The sequence below is a fragment of the Ascaphus truei genome, unplaced genomic scaffold, assembly GCF_040206685.1.
Source record: "Ascaphus truei isolate aAscTru1 unplaced genomic scaffold, aAscTru1.hap1 HAP1_SCAFFOLD_718, whole genome shotgun sequence".
Lineage (NCBI taxonomy): Eukaryota > Metazoa > Chordata > Amphibia > Anura > Ascaphidae > Ascaphus > Ascaphus truei.
In genome coordinates, this window is record NW_027457052.1 from 114,961 (window position 1) to 135,176 (window position 20,216).

A 20,216-nucleotide genomic window follows, 5' to 3' on the forward strand; every position below is an offset into this window, starting at 1 on the left:
AGGGAAGAGGTGTGACACAGGGACTGACCGGTGAGGGAAGAGGTGTGACACAGGGACTGACCGGTGAGGGAAGAGGTGTGACACAGGGACCGGTGAGGGAAGAGGTGTGACACGGACTGACCGGTGAGGGAAGAGGTGTGACACAGGGACTGACCGGTGAGGGAAGAGGTGTGACACAGGGACTGACCGGTGAGGGAAGAGGTGTGACACAGGGACTGACCGGTGAGGGAAGAGGTGTGACACAGGGACTGACCGGTGAGGGAAGAGGTGCGACACAGGGACTGACCGGTGAGGGAAGAGGTGTGACACAGGGACTGGTGAGGGAAGAGGTGTGACACAGGGACTAGTGAGGGAAGAGGTGTGACACAGGGACTGGTGAGGGAAGAGCCGGGTCAGGGATGAGGTGACATAGGGACATGTAAGGGAAGATGTGACTCTGACAAGTAAAGGAAGAGGTGGGACAGGTACGGGGTGACACAGGGACAGTGAAGCTGACCCCGTGATGATTTGTAGGTGTTTGGGGGCACCCCCCAGTCACAGATCCGAGATGAGAGCAGGGTGAAAGAAACCTGCCCTCACCTTCCTACATCCGCAGCTTCTGGGGAATGCCCGGAACAAACATGGCCGCGGAGCCGCCACTGTCCCTTACTAAAGATGGCGCCCAGCAGGAAGTAACCCTCCAAGAGCTAGCGCTGCGTGACGCCATTTCCGGTATCGCTGTTCTCGAGATGTAAACACGGAAGTAGGGGGACGACAACAACAGAAAGCGCCGGGGACTGGGACACAGCGGCGAGGACCGGGAGTGACCGGGACACAGCGGCGGTGAGCGGGGTCTGGGGACGGCGACCTCACCGCGCTGCTCGGTCACCTGCCGGTGGTGTCTTTTTACGTCACATAGACATGTGGACGTGTCACAGCCTCTCTCTTTCTCTGCAGCTGGATCCTTCCGGTTGGAGTCATGACGCAGCAACGCGGTGTGAACGGACTGCGCTTCAACCAGGACCAGAGTGAGTGGGGGTCCCTATGCCTGACCCCATCATCCTGGGAGTCCTATACATGACCCCATCATCCTGGGAGTCCTATACATGACCCCATCATCCTGGGAGTCCTATACATGACCCCATAACAGGGGAGGGGGTAAAAACTGATCCCAAAACCCAGCAGGATCCTATAACTGACTCCAGAATCCAGGGGATCCTACACCTGAACTCATAATCCATGAGAATCATATACCTGAACCCACAAGCCAGATTCTATCCCTGATCCCACGACCCAGGAGGATCCGATACGTGAACCCATAATCCAGGATAATCCTTTACCTCAACCTACAACCCAGGAGATCCTATACCTAAACCCATAACATCCTATAACTGGCTACACAACTCAAGGCATCCTATACCTGACACCATAACCAACGATGATCTGATACCTGACCTAATGACACACTGCGACCCAATACCTGACTCCATAACCCAGCAGGATCCAACACATTACCCCCACAACTCAGGAGAATCCTATACTTGACACCATAACCCAGGAAGATCCTATACCTGACCCAACAGCCCAGAGTTCCCTACACTTGACCCTATAATTCACGGAACCCCAAACCTAACCCCACATTTCAGACTGTGCATTTTTCTGCTCTAGATTGCTTCTGCTGTGCTATGGAGACAGGAGTGCGGATCTTTAACATTGAACCCTTAATGGAGAAAGGACACCTAGGTGAGCAGATGTGAGAGCAGGGGGGGGGGGATGGTGAGGGGGGCGGTCACACCACACACAGGTTCTAACTCTGCCTCTTCTCCCAGACCTGGAGCAGGTGGGCAGCATGGGGCAGGTGGAGATGCTGCACAGATGTAATCTGCTGGCGCTGGTGGGAGGCGGAAGTAACCCCAAATTCTCTGACATCTCAGGTAGAGCCCGCACCCATCTAGGTTAAAATGGTATTGAGGTACAATACATCGTTTCTCTGCTCTCTTCCTTTCCACGTTGAGCTGACTTGGGATATGGTGATAGACAGTGATCGCCAAAAAATCTACTCGCCAAACAAAAACATCTACTCGCCACCTAGTACCACACGTGTGTTGCTTGGGCCAATAGGAGCTCGCCACGATGTTAAATCCACTCGCCCGGGGCGAGCAAATGTATAGGTTTGTCGAACACTGGTGATAAGATATTCTATATCCCTTTACTCTCTTCCCAACCTTCTAAATTGTGGCTGTTTTGTTTGTTTTGATACATCTCCTTTTTCTTCAGTGCGGATTTTGGTTACCATGGGGGATTTCGATGTAATTCTTCCTGTTTGCACGGATTTGCTTTGGGATGGGTATGTGGGGTGTTGATATGTCTGTCTTCTTCACTCAGTGCTGATTTGGGATGATGCTCGTGATGGGAAGGATAAGCTGGTCCTAGAATTCACATTTACTAAACCCGTGCTAAGCGTACGCCTCAGATCGGACAAGTAAGTCGTGAGCTCGCTGCGTTCATCGCACGAATGGTGTGATCCCTCCCCTCGCACGGGGACACAGACAGAAGGGACCTAATAATTACATCATGTGTCTGACTTTGCTGATGAAGTTCAGTCACAGGAGGCACACCTTACAAGTGAAGTCTGTGAAAAGACAGAAGTCCTATAACCCAGGGGATGTTCAAATAGAGTCCCCAAGCACCCCCAACATGTCAGGTTTTCAGGATATCCCAGCTTCAGCACAGCTGGCTCAATCAGAGGCTCAGTCTTCTGACTAAGCCACCTGTGCTGAAGCTGGGATATCCTGAAAACCTGACCTGTTAGGGTGGGCTTGAGGACTGGAGTTGAGCACCCCTGCTGTAACCCATCCCTCCCACCTCATTCCAGCCGCAGAATACGCACTGCAGCGCGCGGCCTAAGAAATTAACTGTGTGTAATAATGCAGGATTATCATTGTGCTGAGGAATCGGATTCACGTGTACTCGTTCCCCGACAACCCCACCAAACTCTTTGAGTTCGACACGCGGGACAACCCCAAAGGTAAAAGCCTTCAAACCCTACCTAACTGCCCACCTCCCATGCTTTCCCCCCACAAACTTTTATAGTCTCCATTGTCACAGACGTCTCTCTTTGATCTTGTCCCAGACTTGATATTTATCTTGCTTTCATCTGTAACTGTGCCTGGTCTTTTATATGTCTCTTCCTCTAGCCCAGTCTGTTTTTGCATTGATGTCTTAGCACAGGGGTGGCCAAGTCTAGTCTTCAAGGGCCACCAACAGGTCAGCTTTTCAGGATATTCCTGCTGCAGCACAGGTTGCTCAAACAGTGGCTCAGTTGTTGACAGCCACCTGTGCTGAATCAGAGATATCCTGAAAACCTGACCTGTTGGTGGCCTTGAGTTGGCCGCCCCAGTCTTAGCATGTGTATCTCTGGCCCTCAGGTCTGTGTGACCTCTGTCCCAGCCTGGAGAAGCAGCTCTTGGTGTTCCCAGGACACAAGTGTGGGAGCCTGCAGCTGGTGGTGAGTGAAGGGGCCTGGGGTGGTTGAGAAACACACCTGGGACAGACATCTGAGCATCTGCCTTTCTGTGCTCCCAGGATCTATGCAACGCAGCGCCGGGCAGCTCGTCTGCGCCGTTCACGATAAACGCCCATCAGAGCGAGCTGGGCTGCCTGGCTGTGAATCAGCAGGGGACTCTGGCTGCCTCCGCCTCGCGCAAAGGGACTTTAATCCGGCTCTTCGACACCCAGACGCGGGAGCAGCTGGTGGAGCTACGGCGCGGTACTGACCCAGCCACTCTGTACTGGTGAGACTGGGACACGGAACCATACAGTGGGGGGGTAATGGGAGGCAGAGCTGCTCCCCATGAAGGGATGTAGTGGAATTACAGGTGGCTGGGCGTCAGTTTGAGCCTCCTCTTCCTCTTGTCTCAGTATTAGTTTCAGCCACGACAGCTCCTTCCTGTGCAGCTCCAGTGATAAGGGCACGGTGCATATCTTTGCTCTGAAGGACACCAAACTCAACCGTCGCTCCGCGTATGTACCACGTCTTTCTCTCCGTGTGCTGGAAATCCACAAATCCCAAGTACTTTGTTCGCGTAGAATTGATGCGAATGAAAGTGCCGTGTAAAATGGCTTGCTGAACTTCCCAAAAGTAACACAATATCGAAGTTGGTGAGCAGATGGAGAGGATCTCTTATTCTGCACCTTCAGTGCGTTGAAGGGGCATCTGTACATACTGATAAAACACATACTCTTCCACATGTAGATATGCAAGACAACTATCTATAACCTATTTGCTGCAATTCATCTGTGGTACTAAAGGTGCCGACCCTCTTGTCGGCCAGTTGAATTTCTTAAGGGGCCTCTGAAAAAGGAAGTGTTTACCAATCTAGGGTTTTCTCCCCCCTGTCCATATCAAAGAACCAATAAAGATAAGGTGAGGTGGGGATCTCTCTGGCTGCACAAGCATTTGCTGATCACACAAAGGGAGCAGCCAAAGGAAAATCAAACCCCTTCCAAGTCTAACTCTAAAAAAAACCAATTAGAAATACTTATAGGTGTCAGATTTGGGTAAAAGGGGTAATAATTACCCAGTTGAGACCCCTTATAACATCGCTTTATCTTGGGAAGTTCAATGCACTTGAAGCCCCTCCTTGCATTCCTGTATGTGTTGGCGTTCTCCACAGCTTGGCGCGGGTTGGGAAGGTGGGCCCTATGATCGGGCAGTACGTGGACTCGCAGTGGAGTTTGGCCAGTTTCACGGTGCCCGCAGAGTCTGCCTGCATCTGCGCGTTTGGTAAAAACACCTCCAAAAACGTCAACTCCGTCATAGGTGAGATCCGTGTGTTCTAATTCTGCCTCCAACCCCCAGCATCACCCTCACTGTTAACACTGTGTGTATGCGAGACGCATAACGCTCTGCTCTCCCCTCCTCAGCGGTCTGTGTGGATGGGACATTTCACAAGTACGTCTTCTCCCCGGAAGGGAACTGTAACCGTGAAGCCTTTGATGTGTACCTGGACATTTGCGACGATGATATCTTCTGATCAGTCGCTCTGCGCCGTCTCAAGTTATCCCGTACATGACAGATCGTGCCGCCTGTCTGCTTAGGCCACCGGTCCCATCCGGAATAGTAGCCACATTCTGTGCTGGAGACTGGAGTCGTCAGTTGAGAAATGTGGACAGAGATACGATGTCGTGCTCGTGTGTTCCCTGCATTGTGTATATAGTGTGTAATGTTACAATATATGTATTCATCATGAACTCTTATTAAATAAGTATTAGGGGAAACTGGCAGTGGTTCTGATGTCCCAAAGAAACCGGGACATGTTTGGGACACTGCATTTGCATGAAGAAATTTGCATACAACACATTTGAATCTCGTATTTATCTAATTCAAATACATATATTTTTCACCCTCTCATGGCCCTTATAATGTGGTGTAAGGTTTTTTCCTACTCAAACAGAATGCGACAGCATCTCCATCCTGTGTCTGGAATCAGCCTGGAGCTGGCACACCTCACAGACTGCATTATCTGCAGGTCTCCAACAGGGGCTGGAATATACTGTCAGGCCTGCGATAAGGAGGGAAGTCGGGTAGCATTGCCTAAAATGTAGCAAAGATGCCCCAGTTAGCCATATACCCACGGGGATGCTCACATAAATAGTGCAGGCAAGAGGATCCAAGGCAGCAGGAACGTTTGTGGAAGTGTGTCAGGAATCGGCCGTCGGAGGGCCAAACCTGTCCATAGTTTGTAGCACAAGTGAGAGATGTTCCAGGAAGGAGCTGACCGACACTCGCAGGATACGAGCTTCATCTGCTTGCCAGCGCCTAGAACAGAGACAGCATTCATTACCATCTGTGGGTGTCTGGAAACATTGTGCATGATAAAGTCCAATAAAACAGAGCATGCAAGATTCCTATTATATTTCAATAAACACAGAGACGGCTGCGGACTGCCCACCAGTGAAGGCAATGTGCTGGACCTTAAAGCAGAACTGGAGCCCCCCTAAGTGCAAGTATATAGTACAGGGGTGTGCAAAGTTTCTGTGCTGCGCCCACCGGGCTGCCAGCGCTCGCGCCCCATCCTTTCCTGTGAACCGGCATCAAATGACGTCGCGGGTCGAGACGTCACGTGACCTCGCAGCGTCATTTGACACGCGTTACCACGGAGACACGTCATATGTTGCCATGGCAATGTGTCCAGAAGCCAGCGGAATCCCGGTAAGTTGAGGTTGCAGAGGCCTCGCGCTGTCCCCCAGCATTTAATTTAAATGCCTCGAGGAAGAGCGCGGGGCCTCTGCAACCGTCACCCCCACCCCCCAAATCCTGCGCTCCCCAATATAGAATATGCTGGGACTTACACGTGTAGAATGTTCTCTGTAAGGCTCAGAGCCTTGCTGATGCCCCCTCTTCGGGGCTCTGCGTCTGGGCATAAGGTGTCATGGGCTATCTGAGCCTCTCGAGGCCCTGGGAAGGGCACGTGGAGCTGGCTATGCATAACAGATTAAGGAATTAAACAGAATTGGTCATAGAATTAGCTTTAAAATCCGTCTCTACACACATTTATATATACATATACACACTAGCTGTACCAGACGTAACACGCCAATCTAGGATATCTTGACGGTTATTAAACATTACTCTTTGTTTTCTCCCCTCCCTTTAATGCCTTGCTGTCTCTTGTCCCCTCTTCCCCACCTTACTCTCTCCTCCATGTTGCCTTGCTCCTCTTTGCACTCCGCTTTACTGTGTCTGCTCCTCTCTGTGCACACTACACTCACTCCTCTCCTACTCATCTGTCTCCTCCTCCCCTTCATTTGCACTCTGCTCTCCATTCCTTCTTCAGCTGAGTCCATAGAGACTGCAGCCGCGCGGAGGGTGAGGGAAAGCGGGTGCTTTCCCTGGCCTTAGTGCGTGCACCGTCAGGGGGCGTGCCAGTGACGCCACGGAGCTGGTTCGCCCTCATTGGGCGAACCGCTCACGTGACCGGCCCTCCGCTCCCCTCGGTGCCAAAACTTAAATTGAGCTGTCGCTTCCGCCCCCTAAAGCCGCCCTCATAAAGGGTGCCGGGGGTAAGTCCGCTGCCTCAGCGGCTAAGGGCTGACCATGCCCGCGGCCTAACTCATCATCCCTCTGTCTCCTTGAGGAGGCATTCTGGTTGTTGCACACACATAGATATATATTTCAGAATGTTTGCCTGTGTGTCAAGTCAGCCACTGAGTGTTGTACCTGGTAGGCTATATATCTTGGACGTGACAGAATACTACGGTATATACACACACAACCTCTCACTCACTGCCCCACACCTCTGGAATGCCCTACCCCTCATTATCCGACTGCCACCCTCTCGCTCCACCTTAAAACACACCTTTAATGTAGCATAGCTCCGCTGGCTGATGCTATACATCTCATATACACTGACTTTGGCCCCTTGCAGACACACTTACCAGTATAGCCTGTCTCTGTAAGTTCTTCCCACTTACATGGGAAGCTCTTCAGGGCAGGGACTCCATTTCTTATTGCTTTATAGCTGAAGCGTTTATTCCCGCTATGCGTTATGATAGTATTATGTAAAGCGCTATGTACCTGGTTGGTGCTATATAAATAAAGATATACATACATATAGAGAGGAAAGTCTGTGAGGTAAAGCACTCCTGTAAGAAGATACAGCGAAGGTGTAACAGATAAACATGTATAACTAATGAGAGTAATCCAGCTCACCAGAAATGATCAATAAAGCGGAAGAATAACACTTTATTGAAAAAATCCAAGTGTGCTGGATCGCATATATACTCTCTCTCTCTCACACACACACACATACATACATACATATATATATATATAAAATAACCACGGATGTATATGAATGTAATACATTAACAGAATGCGCTCACCCCCCGAGGCCGGGGTCCGGCCGGAGCCGCCCCTCTCATTCCCCAAACAAGGATACAAGTGCAATGCGGACGGCGCCATGTTAAGTATGGGCAGTCTATCAGTCACCATAGAGACGCAGCATGACACTGCGACCCGCCGCCCCCTGCTGGCTGACCTACTCTATGGTTCTCTGTCCACTGGAGGACTCATCAGTGGTTTAGTAGACGCGCTTTCCGCTCTGGAGGTCTTTACTCTATGGTGATCCCGGCTGGCACCGGAGATGCAGCTGACGGTGAAAGCGCTGAAAGGGAAAGAGACCAATCTCCAGGTACCGGGGAGCCCGCGCGGTGTGTGCACTTGGGAGGGCACGGCAACGTCTGTGCGGTATACCGGTGCATGTACACACATTGGTGTATATATCTGTATACATGCACAGGACACACACCCTGACCCCCACCCAGTGTGTGTATATATATATATATATATATATATATATATATATATATTTATACACACACACACATCTGTATACATGCACAGGATCCGCCTATGTGTCCCCGGCACACCCTGACCCTCACCCAGTGTGTGTGTGTTTATATATATATATATATATATATATATATATATATATATCACTATCTCTTAATATCTATCTACTGTATCTGACTAATATTTATCTACCTCACTCTTTATCCCACTATGGGCAGGAGCTATCAGAGTGTGATGCAGGGTATAACAGTCTCAGGGGCCACTGCCGGTCAAGTTAGTGGTAGTTACTGGCACATCGGGCCCAATACTCAGCATCGCAATGTGATGACCATGTCCATGTATCTCTCATTATATCACACTATTTATCACAGTTTAATCATACTGTCACTATGTTTATTATATCCATCATCTTTGTTACATGATCACACACGGGGCAGGGACTTGGTGCTTATACAATTACTCTGACTCATGTATAACTGTGTTACTTTCCTGCCATATGGCCCTGTGACTGTGTCGTTGTGGTCTCTCTCTTGCTGTAACTGTGGCAGGTCTCGGACGGGGACACGGTTCTCGCAGTGAAACGCCTGGTTGAAGAGAAGCTGCAAGTCCCGGTGTCACAGCAGCGATTGCTGTACAGGGGCAAAGCGCTGTCAGGTACCAACCCATCACCTTCACACCCCCCGTTCTGACCCTGTCCTGTCCACAGACCAGAACCACAGAAAAGCACAATATCTGAACCCACCACCTCAATATTGTGCATCTAAGGACCCCACAGACGATTTAAACCAAAAAACCTCTGCTGCCAAAGGGGCAAGCAATGCGTGTCACGATATCGCCGCACGTGTCATGACATCTTTACTTTATGGCTTTGCATGTTGTTGCTTTAGTGAGTTGCAGGGCCCTATTGCATGCAGTGAAGGGGTTAATGCTTTTTGTGTGTAAAGCAATTGACAACTTTTTTCTTTAATTATATAAACTGTGCCCCCTTCCCCGTCTTTCTCACAGAGCCTCCCCACCCCGTCTTTATCTCATAGAGCCCCCTCCGTCTTTATCTCATAGAGCCCCCCTTCCCCGTCTTTATCTCAGAGCCCCCCCTTCCTCATGTTTATATCCTAGTGCCCCCTTCTCGTCTTTATATCCTAGTGCCCCCTTTTCGTCTTTATCTCCTAGTGCCCCCTTCTCGTCTTTATCTCCTAGTGCCCCCTTCTCGTCTTTATCTCCTAGTGCCCCCTTCTCGTCTTTATCTCCTAGTGCCCCCTTCTCGTCTTTATCTCCTAGTGCCCCCTTCTCGTCTTTATCTCCTAGTGCCCCCTTCTCGTCTTTATCTCATAGTGCCCCTTCTCGTCTTTATCTCCTAGTGCCCCCGTCTCGTCTTTATCTCCTAGTGCCCCCTTCTCGTCTTTATCTCCTAGTGCCCCCTTCTCGTCTTTATCTCCTAGTGCCCCCTTCTCGTCTTTATCTCCTAGTGCCCCCTTCCTCTTCTTTCTCATAAAGCCTCCCCTCCCTGTCTTTATCTCATAGAGCCCCCTTCCTCAGTATTACTCTGCTTCTCATATCTCCTTCATTTAGATGAGCAGTGTCTCTCTTATTACTCCATCGGGCCCGGGTCAAGGCTGAACCTGATGTTGAAGGAGCGGGTAACTCAGGAGGTCCCGGCTGCAGGGAACACCGTATGGAAATCTCTGGCAGTCATACTGGGGAAGCATTTCAGCCCCTCTGATGCAGAGAGAGTGCTGGAGTGTGTGCAAAAGGTGAGACTGACAAACACACACACACACACTCGCTCTCTCGCTCTCTCGCTCTCTCTCATGGGCTAATACTTTATACACTGAAGCGCACGTTCATTTGAAGTCCATGAGATTTGAGGCAATAGCCCCTTCACATATATAGAATTACCCCCTTTCTACTCGTTTGAATCTTGACATTAAACCAGTGTTTCCCAACTCCAGTCCTCAGGGAACTCAAACAGGTCAGGTCTTAAGGATATCCCTGCTCCAGCACAGGTGGCTTAGTCAAAATGACTGAGCCGCTGATTGACTCACTTGTGCTGGAGCAGGGATATCCTTAAGACCTGACCTGTTGGGGTTCCCTGAGGACTGGAGTTGGGAAACCCTGCATTAAACTCTGATGTTTGGGGACTACAGCTGGCCTAAAGAATGTGCGCAACACATGGGCTCATTGTCTTGGTTTAAAGAACTACAAGCGTGGTCTGTTCCACTGTTATTATACATTCTACATGTGATCTATCTTACTCTGCATGTGTCTAGAAGTGAAGTCTGGTCTATAAATACAGTCTGTCCATGACTTTAGGTGGTCATTTATGCACATACATACTGCTGTTTGTCTCCCTCTACATAATAAATGCAGTCTGTCTAATGATTACAAGCATGGTCTCAACACATTTTGGGTGCAGGGTGTTTCGCACACATTGAGTGCAATCTCTCTCTCTCTCTCTCTCTCTCAGGACTATGAGCGCAGCCTGTCTCTCCTCAGCCTGGATGATATAGAGCGGCTAGCTACACGCATTCTACATCCCCAGCTACAGGAAGCCATAGATTTGGGGTTCCTGGACTGAACATTCCCGATTGTGACCCCCCCACTCCCATGCAACTGTGATCTTCCCACGGACTGTGTCACTGAATGATAAGGTTATAGCAGTAATAAAGTTCAAGATGACAAGGTTCTGTTTCTGCAGCTTTATTTACGGGTCCTGGCCCATTTCATTTCCTCTCCTGTTCAAAGGTAACAGAAGGAGTTGGTACAGACTGCAGTCCATCCTCTGTAATACACACTGACCCACTGACCCACTGACCAAACCACTGTAGGTTCCATCTTCCGCTGAGGTTACTTTATGGGTACTTTAAGACACTTGTGGAAATATATTGTAAAGAGCTGGGTTCCCAAACCTAGTCTCAGGATCCAGAACCAGACCATGTTTATTGGCTAAACCACGAATGTTCTGTCCATTAACCAAGTTAATGTGCTTACAAACTCATTACTTAGTATGGCCCCGGGGTCCGAAGATAGATTTGGGAATCGCTTTTTTTTTTTTTTTTTTTAAATAGGATGAACACCCCATCTAATATATATATTTGTATATACATGTAAACATCATACAGAACACTGCATGTATAAAATATACATTCTGAAAATGACAGAGGGAATGCACTTGGCTTCATTATAAAGGGTGCTGTGCAAATAACATCTATACTTTCAAGTTGTACCAAAACCTATTGCAACTAAAATGGCTTGAAGCGTCTTTTCCGGACACTGGGACTTGTGGCCACTTCTCCACGTGACTGTGCTTCCCTGTGACCGGACCCCTGGGGAGGCCTGTGCCATGTCAATATTTTAAAGTGCCTATGAAGCTGAAGCCCAATGCTCAATAGATGGTTAGTGAATGAGCGTGCCCCGTGGTAGACGGGATCTCCTTCTCCTCCAGTGCCTCCTCCAGGCCCTCTGAATCACAGCTGCTGCTTGGTTTTTGCGCTGGAACAGCTGCTTTCTGGCCTTCTCCCGCTCCACCAGCTGCAGCCTCGCCTGCAATGGTATCAGCTCAATGTCCAGCTGCTGCCAGTTAGTTGTGCAGTGCCCTCCCCTCAAAGCCTCTATGGGAAGTGGGACTTTCATTGCTCTCCTGCAGGCAGCATCACCAGCTGTAGCGCAGCCTACACCTGCTCTCCTGGTGGTTGTTTGGGTAATGTGCTTGGAAGGTGCAGACTTCAAAACAGATGAGCTACGTCGTGTCTTCCCTGATGGTCTCTGTTCCTCGCTTGGGGTCTGTTTTCCAGTTGGGAGGCGCTGTCCACCTTTGGCTGAGCTACTTTTCCTTTCCCGGTGGCTCTGCTTGTCCAGTATTTCCTTAGACTCTGAGATGTGAGGAGTGCTCCAGTCCTCTGTTCTTTGTATTGCGATATCGGAAGCCTCTCTCTCTCTCCTGGGTGATCTTCCAACTTCTATAATACTACCAGACGTTATTTGGATCACAATATCTGAAGCTTCCTTCCTGTTCCTGTGACCTTTACTACCTCTTGCTTCCTTGTGCCTGCACTCATCTCCTTTATGGATGACAATATCTGAAGTTTCTCTCTCCTCCTTGTGGGATTTTCTACTGCTTCCTTTGTGGCCATACGCCTCGCTTCTGTGGATTACAACCTCTGCCGATTCCCATTCATGCCTGGAGACTTTTTTACCCTCTGCTTTCTGGCTTGGACCGTCTACACCGTGTGGCTCCTCAGAGAGTTCATTTGTAGGCGGAGAAGATCGGGGATAGGACATCCTCCTGGGACTTATTCCTGTGGGCACCCTGTTATCCTCTCTGTGTCTGGGAGAGGTGTGTTTTACATACAAGGTTGGGACTGTCCTCTTTTGAATCTGATTTTCTCTTTCTTTCTCCTGTTTCTCTGTCGCCTCCTTCTGACACTCTTCAGAAAGCTTTTTTTGCTTTCCTTCATCCTCTCTCTGGGCCTCCATTTGCTCTCTCAGCTTCTCTTCATGCTCGGTCTGCTTCTCCTCTCTCACCTGCCCCACTCTCGCCTTCCTCTTATTCTCACCCTCCCTCTTTTTGGCAGCTGCGTCCTTCCTCAGCTGTTCATGTTTCATCAGCAAGTTCTTCTTCTCCCTGAAGGCTCTCCGCACTTTGTGACCCTTGTATACCGCCTGGATTTTGGAGGCCGCGATATCCTGGATAGCGGCAATAGAAAGGGCGCCATGTTCCAGCATGAACTGTATCACCTCCTGGTGCCCACCGAGCAATGCGTAGTCCAGGGGCGTGTATCTCTCTTCATTGTTCTCCATCTGGTTAGGAAAGGCATTATATCTTAGAAGAAGCTTCACTGCGTCCAGGTACCCGTTATTGCAGGACCAATGCAGGGCTGTGCGCCCATTCTTATCCTGGATGTTGGGATCTGCCTTGTTCTCCATCAGCACTTCCATGCAGCCGATATACCCCCCATAAGCTGCGCACTGCAGAGGTGTCCTGCCCTCATAGTCCTGGGCATTGGGGTTGATGTTGTTTTCTATTAGAATCTGGCAGATGTTGGCATTGCCTCCCAGAGCTGCCCAGTGGAGTGGGGAGCGGCCATCTTTGTCCACCAGCTGCACCTTCGCTCCTCCCTTAATAAGGGTGTGGATGACCTCCCGGTGACCCATCTCGCAGGCTCTGAATAGGGGAGTGTGCTTCATCACGTCTCCCACGTCCACCTGCGCCCCATTGTCTAGCAGTATGCGCACGGTGCTGATCTGCCCAGACAGAGAGGCAGCGTGGAGCGCTGTTCCTCCATACTTATCTGCTCTATTCACCTCCAATTCAGGGTCTAGCTCTAGCATGGCTCGGATTGCCTCATCGCTGCCCTTCCCTGCTGCCCACATAAATGCTGTCCTGCCCTCCAGATCAGCCTCATCCCGCACAGAGGGGTGAGCCAGAAGCACCCGCACGGTGTCTGGGCAGTTCCCCTGGGCAGCGTAATGTAGTGGTGTTGCTCCCTGGCTGTCGGAAGGGATGTTGGGGGAGCGATTTCTTTCCAGTAGAAGGTGGGCAATGGGGGTGTGACCCAACAGTGCTGCCCAGTGCAGGGGGGTACGGAATAGGTTGTCGTAAGGTGCCACGTTGCACCCCCGGTACGAGGTCAGAAGTCGCACCACTTCTTGGTTCCCATCTCCAACGGCGAGGTGCAGCGGGGTGCGACCTTCGTAGTCCTGCCAATTAAGTAAGGATTCAGTGGGTGCTGCCTCCAGCAAGCAGCGCACTGTCAGCGCGGCTTCCGGATCTTTGTGACCTGCCGCCCAGTGCAGGGGTATCTTCCCCTCCAGGTCAGGGATGCCAATGTTAGAGCCGTGCCGCACCAACAGCCGGACGTGCCGGGGACGGTTATAATAGGCGCTCCAATGAAGTGCAGTCTGTTTGCGCTGATCCTGAGCGTCCACCTGACCTGGGGGGGTGTGTTTGAGCAGCAGGGCAAGGCAACGGGTGTCCAGGTGACGCGTGGAAAGGTGCAGCGCAGTGATGTCACGCAGGTCGCGGTGGGTACAGTTGGCCCGGCGGGACAAGAGCAGTTTCAGCAGGCGGTGGTTGCCAGCTTGGGCCGCCAGGTGGAGCGCAGTGCGCCCGCTCCTGTCTGAGCGGTTGACCTGGGCCCCGGCACGCATCAGCGCCTCAGCGCAGCCTCTCCGGTCACCTAGAACGCTGTACATCAGCGGTGTTCTCCCCAGCTGGTCCTCCTGGTCAGTCAGACCTGAGCTGGAGCCAATGAGACGCAGCAATGCAGGCTTGTCCCCTGTCACAGCTGCTGCATGGACAGGGGATGCCAGAGAGGAGCCCTGGGGCAGGCAGCTCATCGTGGGGGCAGGCTCAATCCAACAGCCTCCCAGTCTCTATGGTAACCAGCTCCCAACACCCTTTACCATCTCTATGGTAACCAAAACGCTCACAGCCTCTATGGTACAGCACTGCACCGCGCCAGCACTCCTCCGCGTCTCTATGGCAACGCACCGGGCTGTCTATCACACGCTGCTCATATCTATGGTGAGCGGCGGGAATGAGCGGCGCATGCGCAGCAGTGTGACGGAAGCCTCGCGAGATCTGGTGACAGTTGGCGCCCCCTCTCACAGGTAGCAGTGTCGGTGATCATGGCGGCGGCGGGGTCAGTGCCGGTGCCCTCGCAGTTCCCCGGTTACCGGCCCTTTGACCCGGAATCCCTGGGCCTGGGCGCCGGGTTCCGCCTCACCGCGTTCTCGGAGATGAAGGGGTGAGGCTGCAAGGTCCCGCAGGAGACTCTGCTCAGACTCCTGACGGGACTGGAGGAGGCCGCGGTCCCGGGGGAAGCAGGAGGGGGGGACCCGGAGGCCTGTGCGGTGCAGGACGGCGGGACCCCGAGGCTGGGTGAGACCCTGGGGCATAGCCCCACTAATACTTCCCGGGGGGGCGGGCACCTGTAATACCCCCACTGGGGGGAGGAGGGGGCAGAGACCGCCCAACCCACCTATACCCCCCACTGGGGGGCGAGAGCACCGTTATTACACCCACGGGATATGGGGGGTGGGGGTAGACCCACCCCCTTAGTACTACCCTTTAGGGAGGGTGTGGGCAGGGAATCCCACTTATACCCCCGACTGGGGGGAGGAGGGGCAGAGACCTCTGCTAATGCCCAGCATTGTTGAAGGAAATATGTATTGTATGTCTTTATTTAAATAGCGCCATTAATGTACATAGCGCTTCACAGTAGTAATACATGTGACATAATATAAATAACACATAATGGGAAGAAGCGCTTCAGACATAAGTGACCCTTGGGAAAAGGAGTCCCTGCCCTGAAGAGCTTACAATCTAATTGGTAAGTAGGAAGAACATACAGAGACAGTAGGAAGGTGTTCTTGTAAGTGCATCTGCAGGGGGCCACGGTCAATGCACGAGGTGTATAGTGTCAGCCACGGAGCTACTCGAATGCTTCAAAAAGGTGGATCTTAAAGGTGGGTAGAGAGAGGCGCTAGTCGGGTACTGAGGGGAAGGGCATTACAGAGGTGTGGGGCAGTCAGTGAGACGTTTAAGGCGGGAGAGGGCTTTAGACAGAAAAAGGGGGTAGAGAGAAGACATCCTTGAGCAGAACGGAAGAGTCGGGATGGTGCATAGGAGATATTTAGCCCTAATTTCTCGCTATCTCCCACTGGTGGGTAAGTGGGAGAGACCAGAGTTAGTTTGCATCTGATCTTTTATTGCCCTCTATATAACACTTTCCTTGTGTGGACTTTTCTGGACTGGCTACTACCTATTTCACTTGTTCCAATGTATGATGTCTCTCTCCCTCTCTCGCAGGGATCGGGATGGACTCCTGTGTGATCCCTCTCAGACACAGGGGCCTCTCTCTTGTTCAGACCACAGATTTCTTCTACCCCTCAGTGGAGGATCCCTACATGCAGGTGAGCAGTGGGGGGAATGAGCGGGCAAAGTGTGTGGGAGAGTGTTAGCAGCTATTTCCCTTTCAAGCTAAACCTCGTAAAAAAAGACAGGATTGTAAACTGAGCCCTGAATCTCTGTCCTGTTGTGCACATCAATTTGCTGAGTCACACGCAGTCAGCACAGTTTCCGCACGAGAAATACACCTGAAAACAACAGGAAATTGCTAACAGTGCAATAAACGCCATTTGCAGCCTCAACTGTCAAACAGGAAAAGAAGCCATCGGCCCCTGTGCAGGGTTCTGTCTTTGATCTTGTGAAGGAAACAAACATTAACAGCTTTGTTGTTGCAGTGATCTGCATTGTGTGGTCCTAAATTGCTTTGCAACCTTAAAGGTTTCTTCCTACTTATTTTTATTTTTCCCCCTTTTTTTTTTTTTTAACAGGGTGGGGGCTCCCCCTGAGCCAAAGACCACTATTTCCAGTTCTGGGGACCTGCCAGTACCTGAAGTACTTACAGATGAAGTTACAGAGTTTAAATCTCCCTCGGGGGAAACAAAATGGCTGAAAAATCTCGGGCCAATAGAAAGCTGCGACATCATCGCTTGTGGCTTCCTATTGGATGGATATTTAAATCCACTTTAAACCCCAGGAAGTCATACCTGTAACTTCACCAGTAAGTGTCTCGGAAACTAGGGGGGACCCCGGAACCGATAAGTGTGGTTCAGTTCTGGAGGACCCTCTGTATTCCATCCTGTAAAAAACATGGAGGTTTATTAGGGGGATTACTGCTTTAAACTAATGGTGAAGCTAAGGAAAATAAAACCTGGTTGTATTTCCAGGGCCGCATAGCATGTGCCAACGTGCTGAGTGACCTGTATGCGATGGGGATCACAGAGTGTGACAACATGCTGATGTTACTGAGCGTCAGTCAGAAGATGACAGAGGAGGCGAGTGCTGAATTGATAGTGTCTGTGTGTCTGTCTGTCTGTCTGTCTGTCAGGTTGCTGATAGGTGGTACATGTACTTGACACGTCCTTGTTCTCTCCCACCAATCTTTGTTCCCCAGGAGCGTGAGAAGGTCACTCCGCTGATGATAAAGGGGTTCAGAGATGCTGCAGAAGAGGGAGGCACCTCAGTGACCGGGGGACAGACGGTGATTAACCCCTGGATCATCATCGGGGGGGTGGCCACTGTCATTTGCCAGTCAAACGAGTTTATCATGTAAGTTACCTTTTTATCACCTGGTGCAGGAACCAATTCCTTTTTGACATGCCCTCTGCAGCCAGACACTTCAATACATTTCCCGAATAGCAGTGTTTTGCTCCCAGAAGGAATGGTAGTTTGAGTACCACACCGCACTCCAGCAGGGAGCAGAACGTGTCTGTGCAAATGTGCCCACTCTTCATGTATGCAAAGCTCAGTGACGTCATGGCTAAGAGCACTGCAGATCTCCACCCGCTGAAACACACACTGCGCTTATAAACGACGTGTTCACCAGGGGCGGCCAACTCCAGTCCTCAAGGGCCACCAACAGGGCAGGTTTTGACGATATCCCAGCTTCAGCACAAGTGGCTCAATCAGTTCCTGTTTCAGCACAGGTGGCTCAGTAAGAGATTAAGCCTCTGAGCCACCTGTGCTGAAGCAGGGATATCTTGAAAACCTTATCTTTTTGGGGCTTGAGGACTGGAGTTGGCCAGCCGTGATGTACAGCATGGTGTAAGGGTAAGAGAAATATAGTATGCAGAAAGCATAGTGTCCAGTTGTAGGCCGGCTCCATAGCGGTGGGTAATGAGCACAGTTGAGGGCTGTTTGACTTAGTAACACTGGCTCTGGTTTATTTCTCAGGCCGGACAGTGCTGTGGCAGGGGATGTCCTTGTTCTTACCAAGCCCCTGGGGACACAGGTGGCAGTGAATGCGCACCAGTGGCTGGACAATGTAAGTGTCTCTGTGGCTGCTGCAGTGTGAACCTTCCCACTTGTCGGCTCTCGGCCCACACTTCTCCTCTCTCCTCCCCCTGCAGCCGGAGCGCTGGAATAAGATCCGTCTGGTGGTGAGCAGAGAAGAGGTGGAACTGGCATATCAGGAAGCTATGTTCAGTATGGCTACACTCAACCGCACTGGTGAGGGAACGCACCCCCCCCCCCCCTCCCATCCGTTCCTATACCGCCGACTGTCATTAACCCCTTTATAGAGATTGGCAAACTCTTCACCAAAGATGTTTCTTCCCAAGCTCCAGTTTTCGTGAATTTCTCAAAGTTTGGATCCTAATTTAGTGCAGCCCCACGCTCCTTCTATACCACCCGTGGAGATACTTCCGCACAGGAGCACACGTGGGATATGTTAAATTGCGTAATTTATATCTACTTTGCATATTTATCATGTGCCTCCACCTGCTGTATTTGGGGTGGTATTTAAGCAATTTGGGACTATAGTAAAAGAGGAACTCCATCCCATATGTATTGGGTTTTGTCCGAACATTGTTAGTTGTGGCGAAAGGCACCGTTTATAGGTGGCACAGTAGAGAGCTGCCAGGTGGGGTTACTCCGTCTGAAGTGAAGTCTGCCATATTTATTTTAATGTGGTTGAATCACGGGGAGGGGGGCGGCATATAAAATAAATATATTAATCCCTTCAGAGCCAGAGTGGAGCAGCTCTGAGGCATTGGAAAGGTTAATCATATTTCCAAACAGTATATATAAGACTAAAGAGATTTGTGATGCCAGAATATAGATCAACACAAGGGTGTGTATTTGAGCACGTGTCTTACTCTCTCTCTCTAGCTGCAGGGCTCATGCACACGTTTAATGCTCATGCTGCCACGGATGTCACGGGTTTTGGGATTCTGGGCCACGCGCAGAACCTGGCGCAGCAGCAGCACAGCGAGGTCAACTTTGTCATCCACAACCTGCCCATCATCGCCAAAATGGCAGCCATCACCAAGGCCTGTGGGACCCGCTTCAGTCTGCTGCAAGGGACTTCCCCAGAGACATCCGGTGAGTCCGGCAGGGCAGCGCAGTGTTGGACCTTTCGCACTGCCAGCGATGTGCTGTGCGGCCTCTCCGTGCAATCTCCTGTTGTGGCGGACATGGACCATTGTTGTGTATCCCTTTTATACAAAGCCGCTGAACCTTTTTGCTCTCATACAGGGGGTCTCCTGATCTGCCTCCCAAGGGAGCAGGCCGCTCGCTTCTGCGCCGAGATAAAGTCCCCAAAGCATGGAGAAGGCCACCAGGCCTGGATCATCGGCATCGTGGAGAAGGGGAACCGTTCAGCCCGCATCATCGAGAAGCCACGGATCATTGAGGTGACGCCACGGGGTGCTGGGACCAGTGACAACAGCACCACAGCTAGCCTGGAGCCACCCTGCTGAAGGGAGCGGGAGAGCAGGGCCTGAAGATACTGTAATGACTGAATCAGGACTTAATGAGTGAGTGTATGTGTGTCAGCAAGCCGAGCAAGCTTCAGCTGCCAATGGAGGAGAGTCTGAGCCGGGAGCAGCTGCTGGCTCGATGGATGAACTTTGAGGTTCTACACTTTGATTTTGTTAATTCTTTTCTTATGATGGAGATTTGGAGACTTTGTGGTGGGGGTACAGAGCCAGGTCCTTTCTGTATCACCTCCAGTCTTGGGTCCAGGACTGAGCAGCTGGGGCTACAAGTGGTGGAGGTTTGGGGATGGGGAAAGAGGGGATTTGAGCTGCCCAGGACCCTTCCTCTGTACATGAAGCTGCTTTCTGTTAAACCCACATGGGCTGGGGGCGGCTGACACTTTATTTAGAAGAGGGTTCAGGACACCCACTCTTGGGCTGCACCTTCCTACGGTTTTCAATAAACATCGTGCTTTTGTAGAACCAGCTGCAAGTCAACCTCTGCATGTCTTGTTTGTAACCCTCCCCCTGTGTTTGTGTGTCCATGTACCACGAGCTTCATGCTGTAGTAATCAGCTTCATTGCTTCAAAAGGGATTGCAGCCAGGGGGGAAGCTGGC

General features: G+C 51.0%; 5 protein-coding genes across 6 annotated transcripts; 3 read left to right on the forward strand and 2 right to left on the reverse strand.

Annotated features, from left to right (window-relative positions):
- Positions 1-693: 693 nt before the first annotated feature.
- Positions 694-5,392, forward strand: WDR45 (WD repeat domain 45). The gene is made up of 11 exons (XM_075584719.1): positions 694-822; positions 937-1,007; positions 1,648-1,722; positions 1,809-1,913; positions 2,365-2,461; positions 2,913-3,007; positions 3,408-3,487; positions 3,565-3,773; positions 3,901-4,002; positions 4,656-4,801; positions 4,906-5,392. The coding sequence occupies exons 2-11, from the start codon at positions 959-961 to the stop codon at positions 5,013-5,015; spliced, it is 1,068 nt and encodes a 355-aa protein (XP_075440834.1). The 5' UTR covers positions 694-822; positions 937-958; the 3' UTR covers positions 5,016-5,392.
- LAGE3 (L antigen family member 3) lies at positions 5,342-8,074 on the reverse strand. 2 transcript variants are annotated; one of them, XM_075584722.1, is made up of 4 exons: positions 7,867-7,960; positions 7,593-7,626; positions 6,334-6,462; positions 5,342-5,800 (listed from the first exon to the last, which is right to left on the reverse strand). In XM_075584722.1, the coding sequence occupies exons 1-4, from the start codon at positions 7,943-7,945 to the stop codon at positions 5,683-5,685; spliced, it is 360 nt and encodes a 119-aa protein (XP_075440837.1). In that variant the 5' UTR covers positions 7,946-7,960; the 3' UTR covers positions 5,342-5,682. The 2 variants fall into 2 exon arrangements, with proteins under 2 accessions (XP_075440837.1, XP_075440838.1); XM_075584723.1 differs by lacking the exon at positions 7,593-7,626 and having other exon boundaries at positions 7,923-8,074.
- On the forward strand, positions 8,016-11,016 carry UBL4A (ubiquitin like 4A). Its single transcript, XM_075584721.1, has 4 exons — positions 8,016-8,174; positions 8,884-8,989; positions 9,905-10,086; positions 10,800-11,016. The coding sequence occupies exons 1-4, from the start codon at positions 8,127-8,129 to the stop codon at positions 10,908-10,910; spliced, it is 447 nt and encodes a 148-aa protein (XP_075440836.1). The 5' UTR covers positions 8,016-8,126; the 3' UTR covers positions 10,911-11,016.
- INVS (inversin) lies at positions 10,872-15,236 on the reverse strand. The gene has a single exon (XM_075584706.1). It carries the CDS (start codon positions 14,669-14,671, stop codon positions 11,729-11,731), a length of 2,943 nt encoding a protein of 980 aa, XP_075440821.1. The 5' UTR covers positions 14,672-15,236; the 3' UTR covers positions 10,872-11,728.
- Positions 14,900-20,095, forward strand: SEPHS2 (selenophosphate synthetase 2). The gene is made up of 8 exons (XM_075584718.1): positions 14,900-15,215; positions 16,146-16,249; positions 17,069-17,176; positions 17,296-17,450; positions 18,075-18,165; positions 18,251-18,350; positions 19,011-19,223; positions 19,377-20,095. Exons 1-8 carry the CDS (start codon positions 14,963-14,965, stop codon positions 19,598-19,600), a joined length of 1,248 nt encoding a protein of 415 aa, XP_075440833.1. The 5' UTR covers positions 14,900-14,962; the 3' UTR covers positions 19,601-20,095.
- Positions 20,096-20,216: the final 121 nt, after the last annotated feature.

What these genes read in the sequence shown, in the direction of transcription:
- INVS (XM_075584706.1), bottom strand. Translation starts at nt 14,671, where the DNA reads ATGAGCTGCCTGCCCCAGGGCTCCTCTCTGGCATCCCCTGTCCATGCA.
- UBL4A (XM_075584721.1), top strand. Translation starts at nt 8,127, where the DNA reads ATGCAGCTGACGGTGAAAGCGCTGAAAGGGAAAGAGACCAATCTCCAG. An exon ending in GGAAAGAGACCAATCTCCAG is followed by an intron (nt 8,175 to 8,883) that starts GTACCGGGGAGC and finishes TAACTGTGGCAG; the next exon opens with GTCTCGGACGGGGACACGGT. An exon ending in CAGGGGCAAAGCGCTGTCAG is followed by an intron (nt 8,990 to 9,904) that starts GTACCAACCCAT and finishes TCCTTCATTTAG; the next exon opens with ATGAGCAGTGTCTCTCTTAT.
- LAGE3 (XM_075584722.1), bottom strand. Translation starts at nt 7,945, where the DNA reads ATGGCGCCGTCCGCATTGCACTTGTATCCTTGTTTGGGGAATGAGAGG. An exon ending in CCGGACCCCGGCCTCGGGGG is followed by an intron (nt 7,627 to 7,866) that starts GTGAGCGCATTC and finishes ATCTTCTTACAG; the next exon opens with GAGTGCTTTACCTCACAGAC. An exon ending in ACAGACTTTCCTCTCTATAT is followed by an intron (nt 6,463 to 7,592) that starts GTATGTATATCT and finishes TGTTATGCATAG; the next exon opens with CCAGCTCCACGTGCCCTTCC.
- WDR45 (XM_075584719.1), top strand. Translation starts at nt 959, where the DNA reads ATGACGCAGCAACGCGGTGTGAACGGACTGCGCTTCAACCAGGACCAG. An exon ending in GACCCAGCCACTCTGTACTG is followed by an intron (nt 3,774 to 3,900) that starts GTGAGACTGGGA and finishes CTCTTGTCTCAG; the next exon opens with TATTAGTTTCAGCCACGACA. An exon ending in AAACGTCAACTCCGTCATAG is followed by an intron (nt 4,802 to 4,905) that starts GTGAGATCCGTG and finishes TCCCCTCCTCAG; the next exon opens with CGGTCTGTGTGGATGGGACA.